The sequence below is a fragment of the Rhagoletis zephyria genome, unplaced genomic scaffold, assembly GCF_001687245.7.
Source record: "Rhagoletis zephyria isolate East Lansing unplaced genomic scaffold, Rhagoletis_zephyria_1.1 Rzeph_scaffold_00016, whole genome shotgun sequence".
Taxonomy (NCBI): domain Eukaryota; kingdom Metazoa; phylum Arthropoda; class Insecta; order Diptera; family Tephritidae; genus Rhagoletis; species Rhagoletis zephyria.
This window is the reverse complement of record NW_016157100.1, coordinates 18050-31004: the sequence shown is the minus strand read 5'-3', so window position 1 is coordinate 31004 and position 12955 is coordinate 18050. Positions and strand designations below refer to the sequence as shown.

The following is a 12955-nucleotide window of genomic DNA, read 5'->3' as shown; positions in this document are numbered from 1 at the left end:
TTACTACAAAAATTTTAAGTATGTAAATATTAGCTTCCAGAAAGTGAGGCTCCGAAATATTTTAGTTAGAAAAGATTTACATAATTCGATATACCACACTTTATAAGAAATTATTTGTAAGCTTTAATCCTGAAACTTTTAACTGTGAACAAGTAATGTATTAGAAGAAATTTTTTCCCAAAAATATGTTCCTATTCCAAAGATATTTTCTTAAAAACTTACTTTCGAAAACATTATTGTTAGCTTGTTCGTTCTCCAAAAACTTAACTCCGGAATATTTAATTTGAAAGGTTTTTAACTTCACCTTTCATCCTATGTAGAAAAAAAGGTTTAAATTTTAATTTCGAAAATTTTAATAAAAAAAATACACAAATAATTACAACTACAACATATTAGTGCTTAGAAAATTTTATTCCAAAAAGTTTAACTCTGAAATTTTAGCTCTTAAAAATAACACCGAAACGTTCGGAGAGTTTAAAAACGCTAGCTTGGAAAATGTATACCCCGAATTTTTAATTATCAAAAGATTACACCCATACCAATCTGAATCTCTATTTTCGGTTAAACTTTACATCGAAAAATTAATCCCGTGTAGAAAAAGGGGTTTAAAGTTTTATTCCGAAAATTTTAATTCTAAAAAATTACCGCGAATTGGAAATTTGGAATAATTTCTGATTCAAGAGGCTTTTCCCACATTTTTACTTTGGCTAAACTTTACTCCGAGAATTAAAGCCATTGTAGAAAAAAATTTTCAGATTGTGTTTCGACAATACAACTATTAGTTCTCAAAAATGTGATATTCAGAAAAATTTAACTACGATAAAATTTGCTCTGAAATTTTTGTTCTTAAAATCAGCACCAAAACGTTCGGAGAGTTAAAAAAGTTATCAAGGAAAATTTTGACTCCGAAATTTTAATTATTAAAAAATACCACCAATGTGTATGTATGTACACTGCACATACGTAAATTTTAAAAACAGAAAATTTTTATTCGAAAAAACTTCGAAGTTCCTTTATCAAAAAACTTGTATTCCCAAAAAATTTTGAAATAAGAGAAAACGTTATTCAGAAGAGAATAATCAGTTTTATAAATAAATAGTTGCAACCGACTTGCAAATTTCGCTTTTTTACCGGCTTACGTTTTGGTGGGAAGTTTGCTCTGAAAAATCAAAAATTACAAAGCGAAAACTTTAGAAGCGTTGTAATCAGGCACAAGCAATACAGATATTATCCACACACAAAAGCTTCGCCACTCATATTCCCTGCTGAAAACGCCAACCACATCAAATAGTATTTGTCAAACATTTAGAAACCCATTTATGAACATTATCTAATCGAGTAAAACAGACAGCGGCAATAATACTTCTGTGGTCGAAGTAAATACCCTCGGGAATGTGGCAGCAAGCAATTGTTGAAGCCAAGTCAATGCTCAGCGAAAAAAATACAAGAAACGGAAACCGTAGAAACGAAAATATAAAAAAGACACAGGAAATGATAAAAATGTGCTGCCAAGGACTATCAGCTTAAAACAGTTAGAAGAGTAGCAAATAGACAGAAACCATTGGTCAAATATAGTCGCATCAATGCAGCAGAAGTGGAAAAAATTGTATTTATAGACTCCCATTGTGTGGTTATGTAGCTTGTACTTATAAGAATATGCGTTTGAGTGAGTGAGTGAGTGCGTGTGTGTGTGTGCATAAGACTATTACGAAGTGCCTTTAGCGTGACGGTTGCAAGCACTTGACAGCCGCAACGAATAACCAGTTATCAAAGCCATGCTGCGCTCAGACACGTTGGCAGCTGGAAAAGATATTCTAGACACAACATTTTTTAAAATTTCTAATTTTTTTTTTGTGTTTTGGTGGTATTTACTTACTTATTTTATAAAAACTTTTATTCGTTTTTTACTACTCACCCACTTATTACTTACCGTACCCAATGCGTCACTGCTCTCGCTTCTTCACGACTAACACCGTGCTATATATGTATGTATGTATATATGCATGTATGTACCTTTTTGGCAAACAGTCATTCTAATCCTGGTTTCGCAACGTGCCGATGACGATGTTATACGTCTTTTCGGCACCGAACGCATGCGGAAGGAGTTGGCCGAGGAACAGATGCGACAGCGTGGCAAAGGGCCGACTAAGTTGGAGTTGCTTGTTGTGTTTTATGTATTCGGCTTTATGTGGGAGGAGGTGCAGGAGATATTTACGTTGGGCATGAAGAGTTATTTGCGGAATATGTGGAATTTCATTGATTTTCTGCGCAACAGTTTATACGTGAGCGTCATGTGTCTGAGGTAAGTGAAAACTAAGTTAAAGTGAGATCGAAAGAGTTCAGTTGGTTGCTACAAGGGCCTTAATAAAAACCTTGGAGAAGTTTGAAATAACTAAAAGGGTTTTAATTATTTTAAACCGAAATAAATAAACATTAAAAAAGCTTTAGTCCTGAAAAGTTGTACTTTGAAATATTTTTACTATGTAAACTGATGCTGAAAGTGAAAAATTTCTACAAACGATGACTTAGTATGAAATATTTTTTTTGCCATTAAAAACTTTGTTTCGATTTTTTTTGTTTAAATGCTTTTAAGAACACTTATTCTAAAATGTGTATGTACATAAAATTTTTACGACGAAAAACTTTTCTGGAAATAATTCCAAAAGAATAAGAAAAAATTGTAGCTGCAAATATTAGAGAGAAAAAAGTCCGAAAATCTTAACTCTGAAGAAATATATAAGAAATATTTTATTTTTAAACTCCCCAAAATTTGTTTAATAATATGTATTTATAAAAATTGTATTTTAAGAGAATTTAATATTTTCCGAAAACATATACCGAAGAAAAGTCCGAAAATCTTAGCTCCGAAGAAATGTTCTCAAAATATTAGATTCTTAAAATTCCACAAAATGTTTTAATAATATTTCCAAATATTTTTATTTTAAGAAAATTTACCATTTTCTGAAATTAACAATTACCAAAAAAGTCCGAGAACCTTAACGCCGAAAAAAATTATTCGAAATTTTTCATTTTTAAAGCTCCACACAACGTTTTACCCAAAATTGTGTACCCCAAAAAGCCTTTACCGAAATCGATTATATTCGTTTAAAGTTCATGTGCAATACCTACTGATAACAAACTTGTTTTCGATTATTTCTGTTCCTTCGAATAACTTTATTTAAAAAAATATTTTGAGAAAATGTTACATCTGACATTTTCCGAAAATTCTACCCGAAAAAAGTTACTTCAAGTAATAAAAATATTACTTTGAGAAAATTTGACAAATTCCAAACACAAAAAAGCTTCATCCAAAAAGAAAAAATTATTATTTCCAAAAAATTACTCAGGAAAAATTTGTTTAAAAACAATAAAATGCTCGTACTTCAAATCACTTAGTGTAAAACATTTAACTTCAAACTCCGAAAATTTTTACTTCGAAAATTTTTTTACTTAGAAACTCATTGCAAAAAATACAACCAATAACTTTTGTCTCGATAACATATTAGGTCTCAAAACCTTAATTCGGAAACTTTCTTCCGGAGAAAAATTTTTCCAAATGAAGTAAAGAAAATATTAAAAAAAAACCTTTCTTAAACAGTATTTTAAAAAATTTGGTTTAAGACATTTAGACCGTTGTTTATAGCAGGTTTTAAAATTTATCTGTCCTTTAAACACAAATTTTGCTCAGAAAAACTTTTTTGAAGGGCAATTTAATTGTAAAAGCTAATTCAGAAAACCGCGATTAGCCTTAAAACTGCAGACTCTTTCAATGTTTTGTTTTCCATAAAATGTATTAAACAGTTTGGTTTACTGTAGAATTTAGCACAATAATCTTATTAGAACATTGGTTCAAAGAAAGTTTACTTGGAAAATTTTTTTCAGAAAGTATCTAGTGTTCTAAAAAATTTAATCCGAAAAAAAAATTTTCAGAAAAGTTTGCTTAAAAAATAAGTGCGAAATTAAAAAAGACTAAGCGCCGTTAGGGTTTAAAATTAATCTGCACTTTAAACAAAAATTTTGGTATAAAACAATTGTTTGAAGAGCAGATGAATTCTAAAAGCGAATTGAGAAAACAGCACTAAAATATTTAGCTGCGAAAATCCAAAAATCTTTATTTCGAAAATTTGATTATTTTATTTTTTATTTAATTACCACAAAAGGGCAATTTTTTTTCAGATATTCTTTTCGAAATTATTTACTTCGAAAATATTTATAAAAATGTTTTGTATAAAAGTTTTTCGAAGAATTTTATTCAGAAAAAAATGTACATCAAAAAAGTTAATTTAAAAACATTTATCAATACCTCTGATTCCGATAATATTTGACTCCTCAAAAATTTCGTTTTGATAATATTTTTGAAGTAGTTTTTTTTTAATTCATATATTTATTGCGAAAATATGTACTTCGAGATTTTTTTTTCAGAGTAACTTTTTGAGGAATGATTATTAATTCTCTCCAAGATTTTTTTTGTAAATAAGTGGTTTCTGCAGAATCTTTTATACCATTAAAAGATTTGCCACATTTCACGTTAGTGTGAACAAAGTGCTACGAATCAGGGAAAGTTATTTTTTAAATATTTAAAACTTTAGATTAGTAATTGCGACTCTGATAATTATTAAAGCAAAACTTCCCTTCATCCGTGCACAGAATCATCGCCTACATTCAGCAAACCAGCGAAATCGTTCACGATCCGAAAATGGCATTTGTACCGCGCGAGAAGTGGGACGACTATGATCCACAATTGATTGCTGAGGGGCTGTTGGCTGCTGCAAACGTTTTCTCAGCGCTGAAGCTGGTGCATTTGTTCTCGATCAACCCACACCTCGGCCCATTGCAGATCTCGCTCGGACGCATGGTTATCGACATAGTAAAGTTCTTCTTCATCTACTCGCTGGTGTTGTTCGCCTTCGCTTGCGGGCTGAATCAATTGCTTTGGTATTTTGCCGATTTGGAAAAGAGTAAATGCTACAGCCTACCAGATGGTTCAGCCGATTGGGGCGGTAATGGAGATTCGTGCATGAAATGGCGACGTTTCGGAAAGTGAGTAAGGGCGGTGTGCTAGGACGAAGAAGAATTGAACTTTGGAGAGCTTGGGATTGCTTACACATACCCTTTAAATTTTATATCCGAAAATTGGCTTTTGAATATCTTATCACGTATTATGTTTTAAAACTTTTTACTTGTCGAAAACATTCACTTTTTAAATGCGTATATTTTCCCCATCATCGCCTTCATCATTGCTGCCAATATTTCATTTGCCGCCGCTACATACGCTCCAGCTTCCTTACAATTATCTTTTACTCATTCATTGCTCATATTTCTTTCAATATTTCACATACGCTCCACCTCTTCCAGCCTCTTCGAGTCATCGCAATCACTCTTCTGGGCCAGTTTCGGCATGGTTGGCCTTTCCGATTTCGAGTTGACTGGCATTAAATCATACACACGCTTCTGGGGTTTGCTGATGTTCGGCTCATATAGTGTCATCAATGTGATTGTACTGTTGAATCTACTCATCGCCATGATGTCCAATTCATATGCAATGATTGATGTAAGTTGGAATTGGTCAAACGGATGAAAGTATGAAGGCAGCAGATAGGAAAGGGAAGCAAAAGTCGTGCGCGGTGACAAACAACAAGACATTGGGACAAGTGAAACAGGCTGTAAAGTGAAAAAAATATGTATGAATGAGGGAGGATGCACACTTTGTAAAGAGTAGAAGAGTGGAGTGTGTGTGTGTGGGTTGAAAACTCGATGTGCAGAAAGCTGTTGAATTGATACGTCAGCAAGTTTTCAAGTCACCTTCTGTGCAATCTTGCCTTGGTCTGACGACATCATTTTGTCAACGCTGAATTGTTGACACAAAAGGCAGCAGGCAGAGGAAGACGAGTCGATGTTGAAGTAGCACGTAAAGATTGAACTGATTACCAAGTCAAAGGGAAACTGTCCAGAGTGCGTGGAGTAGAACATGTTACACGTAGCTTGGTGTGAAAAATGGTCTTCCTGTACGTATAGACACACCAAGCAATTGTCACAGACCGTCTGCGCTGTTGTCACGTTCGGACAATGAAAAAGCGTCGGAAAGATGCGACTGTGTATAACCCAAACTAAATTTATTCGTTTGCGCCCATACTCAGCAATTCGCTTTTGTGGTCAGTGCGTGATTTATGCACACAGCTTTGGTATAAACGCGCCGGGGGGAAAAAATCGCCACTTAGCTTCTTTCACTTCCTATTTATTCTCAGCCTTTTTTATCTTATAAACAAGTACATTTTACTCTTTGTTTTCCCGCAGGAACATTCCGACACGGAATGGAAATTCGCACGCACCAAACTTTGGATGAGCTACTTTGAAGATAGTGCCACGTTGCCGCCACCCTTCAACATAATGCCTTCGGCTAAGTGGCTAATCAGAGTATTTCGCAAATCAAGCAAGGAGATCGATAGGAAGCGTTCAAAGGTGAAGTCAATTATAAGCGAATTGTGTTTGTTTGGATGTCATTCTGCTGAGTTAACTTTTTTCCAATAATTTCTTTTCACGTTTATTCGCAACAGAAACGCCATGATAAGGATCAAGACAATGCCTATGATAATATAATGCGTTCGCTGGTTTGGCGTTTCATTTCCGCGGAACATCGCAAATTCGAAGTGAATCCCGTCACTGAGGATGACATTAACGAGCTGAAATGTGAGATATCCGCGATGCGCTATGAAATATTGGATGTCTTCGAGAATAGTGGGCTGGATTGTTCGGGCGCAAGCAAGCGTGAGAAGCGTAAGTAGTAGGAAGGGAATGCAGGGAAATTTTAGTTACGAGTAGATAGGCATTGACAAGAAAACGACAAGATATAGGAATTAGAGAACGTCAGAAGACCAAATAAGAGCTATTCGAGTGTGTCGAAACCGCTGTATTTAGAAATGCGCACTTCGCTTCCACAGCGCCTGCAAAATTAAAAAAATTAAAAAGGTTCGTCTAAAAGCGGTCGCCCCCTCGGTTGGCAGAAGAAAACCTACAGAGTAAATTTCTGCCATCAAAAATAGCTTCTCATAAAAATACAGTCGCCGTTCCGAGTACGCGGAAAACTGTAGGTCCCTCCTCTTTGTGTGACAACATCAAGGCGCACGCCACAAATCGGAGGAGAATCTGGGCCAAATACTGACGTATTGTGTAAGTGCCAACTTATTGTTTTGAAATGTACCGCAAACTCGATTGCATGTCTTAGGTTATGTTAGGTAAGGTTAGATTGAATTGAATTTGATAGACACATCAGCATACATAGGTCCATCATTGGGCCCATTGTGATACCCTTAGGGATCACATTAACCTTCCATCCTCCTGGACAAACCAGAGTGTGAAGTTGGAAAATTTTGGACAATTGCCTTATATTTATTCCCGCTATATCGCTTAGGTTTTCTGTGGTTCCGGCGCCAATAGACATTAGTCTGCTCCTTTCCAGTGCGGGACATTCTGAAAGTAGTTACATTACTGATTCATCTCTGCATCTCCGCAGTAGGCATTGCACGACACCCCGAGTCTCTCGGCGTGCCTAACTAGAGTGGTGTGACCGGTCAGCAGACGCGTAGCTAAAGAGATTTCTCCAATGCTAAGTATAAGGAAAGGCGTTCCCTTAATCTTTCTATATCCCATTCCGGGCATATTGCAGGTTTTCGGCCGTTTCCATATTTCGATTGCTTCAGAGAAGAGGAATACCTGCACATTGGGTTTGCAGGTAGCGAGCGGCATGCCCAACTTCTTGCAGAACGGTGAAGGTGGAAGGGAAGATCCCTTCATTGCCTTTATACGTATGTATCAGGCACCCACAGCAGGTAAAGAGTGAATAGCTCTGCCATTACGGTAAGTTATCTGCGTTGAGATAGTACTATTTCTATAATTCAGAGTTTTCAAAGCTGTTGTTGCATGCTACTGCTCTTGTCCTTAAGCACTTGGTAGCCCGCGAGCTCAGCTTGAAAGACGCTGCAGTAGTTTGGAAAGCGGAATGAATTTTGTACTCCTAGTTGTTCTGAGTACACTCCACCTCCGACTTAGTTATCCAATTTGGATCCACCAGCGTAGAACAGAATGAAATCCTCTGACCTTGGAACACCTAAGTTCCATTGTTCTCTGCTAGGGATTTCTACATTACTTCTGTAAATAATACAAGCTCCAATTTGCTTGGGTTTACTCATAGGCCATTTTCATTGGCCATTTTTCCACCCTACTTACTTTTCCCTGCATAACATCACATAATTTTTATGAAATTTGTCCATGTCTCTGAGAAATTGGTTAAAGCCAATTTCAATAGGAGAGGAGATGGAATTCGACCTTGTGGGGTACCTCTACTGACAAATCTGCTCGTCGATATCCCCACCACATCGTCCTTAACTATCTGAGATCTCAGCAATTGGTATAAAAGTATCACTGTTAGCGAATCAATGCCTACAACCGCCACGCTGTCGTTACAGATGAGGGTAAAATGTTGTTGAAAGCGCCCTCTGTGTCTTGGAATGCTACCAGACTGTATTCCTTGAAGACGGTGATTTTTCTATCTGCGCCACTATATCATGTAGTGCTATTTCTGTGGATTTACCCTTGGTATAGGTGTGCTGCGTTGCCATCAGCTTGTCCGTACTGTCCACTGGTTCTAGTTGGAAGGAGAACGAGGTTATGTGTCCTAAGTCCTTGGGCTTGGTGTGCGTTATATTCCCCGACTTGGGGATAAATAGAACTTTCGAGAGTGAGAATTTCTTCTATCAATATTTTTCTATTGTATGCAAATTTAAATTTTATATGCTTCAGAAGGGCTTTGGGTCGTGAAAAATCGACATACGTTTTCCAATGAGACCCGAACATCTCAACGCAACACAATGTCTGTATCAAATACACTTACAGTGCCTAAAAATAACAGAAAGGCCTAATACTATTAAAGAAATGTACGCAAAAAAAGGATATGAGAAAAATTTACCAACCGGCTGATTCAGTGGAGAAGCCGAGGAGATCCAACAGTTCCAGCTTGTGAACCCAATTGACTCTTTCTCATCCTCAAGATGACAGCCTATTCAGGTCATATTTGTTGGTATTCGCCACCGTTGAAGCATTGGTACAACAGCAAAGTGTCCTGTGATGACGCCGGTAAGGACTCTCACTGCAGATGTATTGAGTTTCAGTATGTTCCCTGTCTTTTTACAACTGAGCCATCAGTGCTGCCTGACTGTCGTCGAAAATAGTGGCTTTGTCTTTGCCGCCCTCTCTATAGCGTAAATCACCGCTTGGAAGAAACTCCAGTCGTTCGGTAAACGAAAGAACCGGTTGATCTGCAGGTCCTTCGAGTAGACACCGACACCAGCATCGGTTCCTTGTTCCATCTGTGAACCGTCAGTGTAGATAAATATACCTCCCTCTGCTACTGGCAGTCCTGCATCCCAATCTTCTTTGGTCGGGAACCGAATGGGTATCATCGTATTGACGTCCTTAATTCCATTTAGCCGGCCCTCATTATTTCATTCAGTATTGCTGCATGACCGAAATTGGTTGCCTTCCACGTTTTGGCTCTCTGAGCGTCAAAACGGTCTTTGCGACCGCACCATGAATGAGAATATGCAGCGGTTGCAAATGAGATATCATGTTAAGCCCCTCTTGAGGTGCGCTACTCACTCCCCCCGATATGCCAAGGCATTCGAGTCTTTGCACATTTTCTATTATTTTCTTGTTTTTACCTTTGTATAGAGCCCTTCACCATTCCAAGGACCCGTGGGTTGCAATCGGTGTAATGACTGTGATGTACACGATAGGTGACCTACGATTATAGTCTCCATTGATTTCCAAGGGTCCTTTTGCACTAGTAGTATGCTGCAACAGATTCCTTGGCTCTCCTCTTTTGAGACCCTTTACCCACTTTCGGAATTTAGAAAACCATTTGGAGCTGTCACCTTTAATAAATATTCGTAACATATTTTAACAAATTTTAAAATTAGCTAATATGCAAAACAAAATTGGATACAAAAATTCTTAAAAAAATCAATATTTTGATGAGACCTTTCGAAAACTGAAAAAAGTCCTCGGGAGCTTTTTTCAATATTTTTCCTTTTTCCTAATAAATTTTCTTCTTGTAGCCTCTCGCGTCAAGCGCAATAAGGTGTGGGAGCGTCGTCTGATGAAAGGCTTCCAGGTGGCACCCGTGCAAGTGGTCTACGCCGAGGATGCGAACTTCAATGTCAACGGTGAAGGTGAAATCAACGAAATACGCATCGAAAAAGAGCCTTCACGCGATCCCAACGAGACACCACTCGAACGTTTCCGACGCGTAGCACGCGCAGTTGCCGCGCAATCGGCGACACATAAGTGGACGGTAGTGCTGCGCGGTGTTACCAAGAATTCGCAGATCGGACGATGCAGCAACCACCATGATGCGGACAATTTGCAGCATCTAGGAAAGGCAATCGAAGAAGCTAAGCGGTAAGTGGCTGAAAATGAAATTAAATATTTTTTTTTTTTACATAAACAAACCGTTCGCAGGCTCATATTGCTCAGCCCGACCTTCTCACGTCCAGGCGTCGAGTCACCCATTCCAATCGAGTTCGAGGATGAGAAGACATCAACGCTGCTCGATTTGCTCAACAAGATCAGCGAGGAGATTGACGATCACTATGACGGACCACACGCGCGCACGGCGGAAATGAAAAAACGCGAGCTATTGCGCGCCTTCAACCAACAACAACAGCAACAGCCGACATTTAAAGAGCAAGCCTTTCTGAAGCAGAATAAGTCGCGCTTGGCAACGCAAGAAAAACCACCGCTGCTGGCACGCGCCAAAACAGCGCCTGAAATAGAGCGCAACAAAACTGGCGGGCAAAGCAATAGCACGGCGGTAGCAGGCAATAACAAGAACAACAGCAATAGCGGACAGCAAACAGGCAAAACGAGCAGCGAGTTGCCACTCTCTGCTGGCGGCTTGAACAAGCTACAACAGCAGCTAAAATCTCAAGCGCCTAAAGCCCAGGCGCCTGGTAAAGCAGTCAGCGCTGGAAGCGGCGCTTCACAAAAAAAGGCTGCCGCACCACTTGCGCCACCCAGCTATGACCAGAGTAATGCTGACAAGAGGAACAATGCGCCTGGTAGTCGACACACGCCATTTTCTGTAGAATTCGGTTACCCGGGTCGACGACCAGGCTACACCGGACCCACCGCTAATGCCAATTCATTCGATATCGATGTGGTCGATCTTGATGATTCAGATATGGAAGTGGGTAGACGCTATCATGACTTGGCTGATGATAATCTCTCCGAGGTAAGCTCGGTTTTGAATTTGGATATAATGCAGCCGGCGGGCGGCGCAAAGCCAAAAGAGGGTCGGCCAGAGCTAACGCGGGGCTACAGTGTCGAAAATGAGAAGCAGCCGAAGGGCGTGCGGCAGCAATCGATTGAGGGACGACAAAATAGGAGTAATCAGAGTAATAGTGGTCGGGGTAACGGTCCACCACCACCGCCAGTGGATCGTAATGGCAAGCAGTGGATGTAAAGTAGTAAGAAATTTCAGTTGCCTAATAACTAAAATGAAATTAATTAATTAAAATATATTGTGCCACCTATGAAATACTTCTGTGCCTTCCCTGCATTCTGCAGCCAAATAAATCCATTTATATTGAGCAAATATTTACAAATAAAATGCAATAATAAATCGTTATTTAAATACGTATGTATGGCATTATCTTTTCAATCATCAGAATGAAATCACTCAGGTTAGTATACGCACTGCTGCCTTTAATTAAAGATTTCATTGTTTTGCACTGCAAGGTTGCGGTGACTGACACAAATAGGAAATATATGAATTTCAAATATATGTTAGAAATAACCTCAAATAAAGTAAAATAAATAATATTCGTTAACGTGCACTTAGTTGCCATTTTTAGTTATAATTCATGACCACAATGCATGAGAAAATAAATTTTTCTAATAAACTGGTGAACATTTTGCTACGGAAGACATAATTTTTCTTTAATGAGGTGACTGCTTGTGCGTCATTATTAATTTCAAAAATTATTTAAAGCATGTATATTATATTGTCCCAAAAACCAAAGTCATTTTTTAAGGTAACTCATGCTAACTTGCAGTTTTAATTTTTTAGAATAAGCTTTGTGCAGTTCGCGTGTTTTGTTTATTTACTCATTTTACTTCTGTATAAAAAAATATTACTATACTCCCAACGTTTTTGGTTTATTGCCGGGTAGTCAGGACATTTTCCAAAGTACTCTAAATTATAATACATTTTCAAAAGTTTACATAAAATAGGGATATTGGGTTTCAATTGCAAGAAGAACTCGAATCAAGATAAATTATAACTTTTGTTTTCAATTATCATTTTGGAGCATGTTTAGAATGTACTTTAAAAAATAATATCCTTTAAGATTTTTAATTTTGAATGCAATTTGAAGAATCTTAGTTTAATTAAAATCCTATGAATATAAATATATACAGTCAGTCAATTAAGTTTAGCTACAGCGAATTTTTTACAATACGGGCAACTATTTTTTAAATATTTTATTTTTCGACAATTTCAACCACAAAAACCCCAAAAATTAGAGTTCTGAACCTTGTGCAAAGTTAAAGAAAATTCTGCAAAAATTTCATTCAAATATTGCACTTTTTATTTACGCTCTCTAGAAAAAAGTTGAGTATGCAGTTTTTAGTCCATTCAATTTTAGTATACTGTTATTCGACATGCTGAATGCGAATCCGAAGTCCGTTAGCCTCCATCGCGTCAGGTTCGTGGTCATTTGAAGGTCAAGTAGGGAAAAATTCATTGAATAAACCTGAAAATTCAATAAAATTCATAGGAATTTGACCTTAGGATGATCTTGGCATGACCTCCTGATGACCTTCAGGATTCACGGGACCTCCATACACCTCTTTTTTTAATTTTTATTTAATAAATTGTATGTCCTATTTGACCTTAAAATGG

General features: G+C 37.5%; 1 protein-coding gene across 8 annotated transcripts in view; it reads left to right on the top strand.

Annotated features, from left to right (window-relative positions):
- The window catches only part of trpl (transient receptor potential-like), a 58704-nt gene extending 47024 nt beyond the window's left edge, over positions 1-11680 (top strand). For 7 of the 8 annotated variants that reach the window (XM_017612783.1, XM_017612757.1, XM_017612767.1 and 4 more), the window contains exons 9-15: positions 2029-2302; positions 4648-5040; positions 5356-5551; positions 6295-6459; positions 6555-6774; positions 10110-10452; positions 10513-11515. In XM_017612783.1, the coding sequence (XP_017468272.1) occupies positions 2029-2302; positions 4648-5040; positions 5356-5551; positions 6295-6459; positions 6555-6774; positions 10110-10452; positions 10513-11515 (2594 nt within the window). Of the gene's footprint in view, positions 1-2028; positions 2303-4647; positions 5041-5355; positions 5552-6294; positions 6460-6554; positions 6775-10109; positions 10453-10512 lie in introns of all 8 variants that reach the window. The other variant, XM_017612738.1, reaches the window with a different exon arrangement.
- Positions 11681-12955: the final 1275 nt, after the last annotated feature.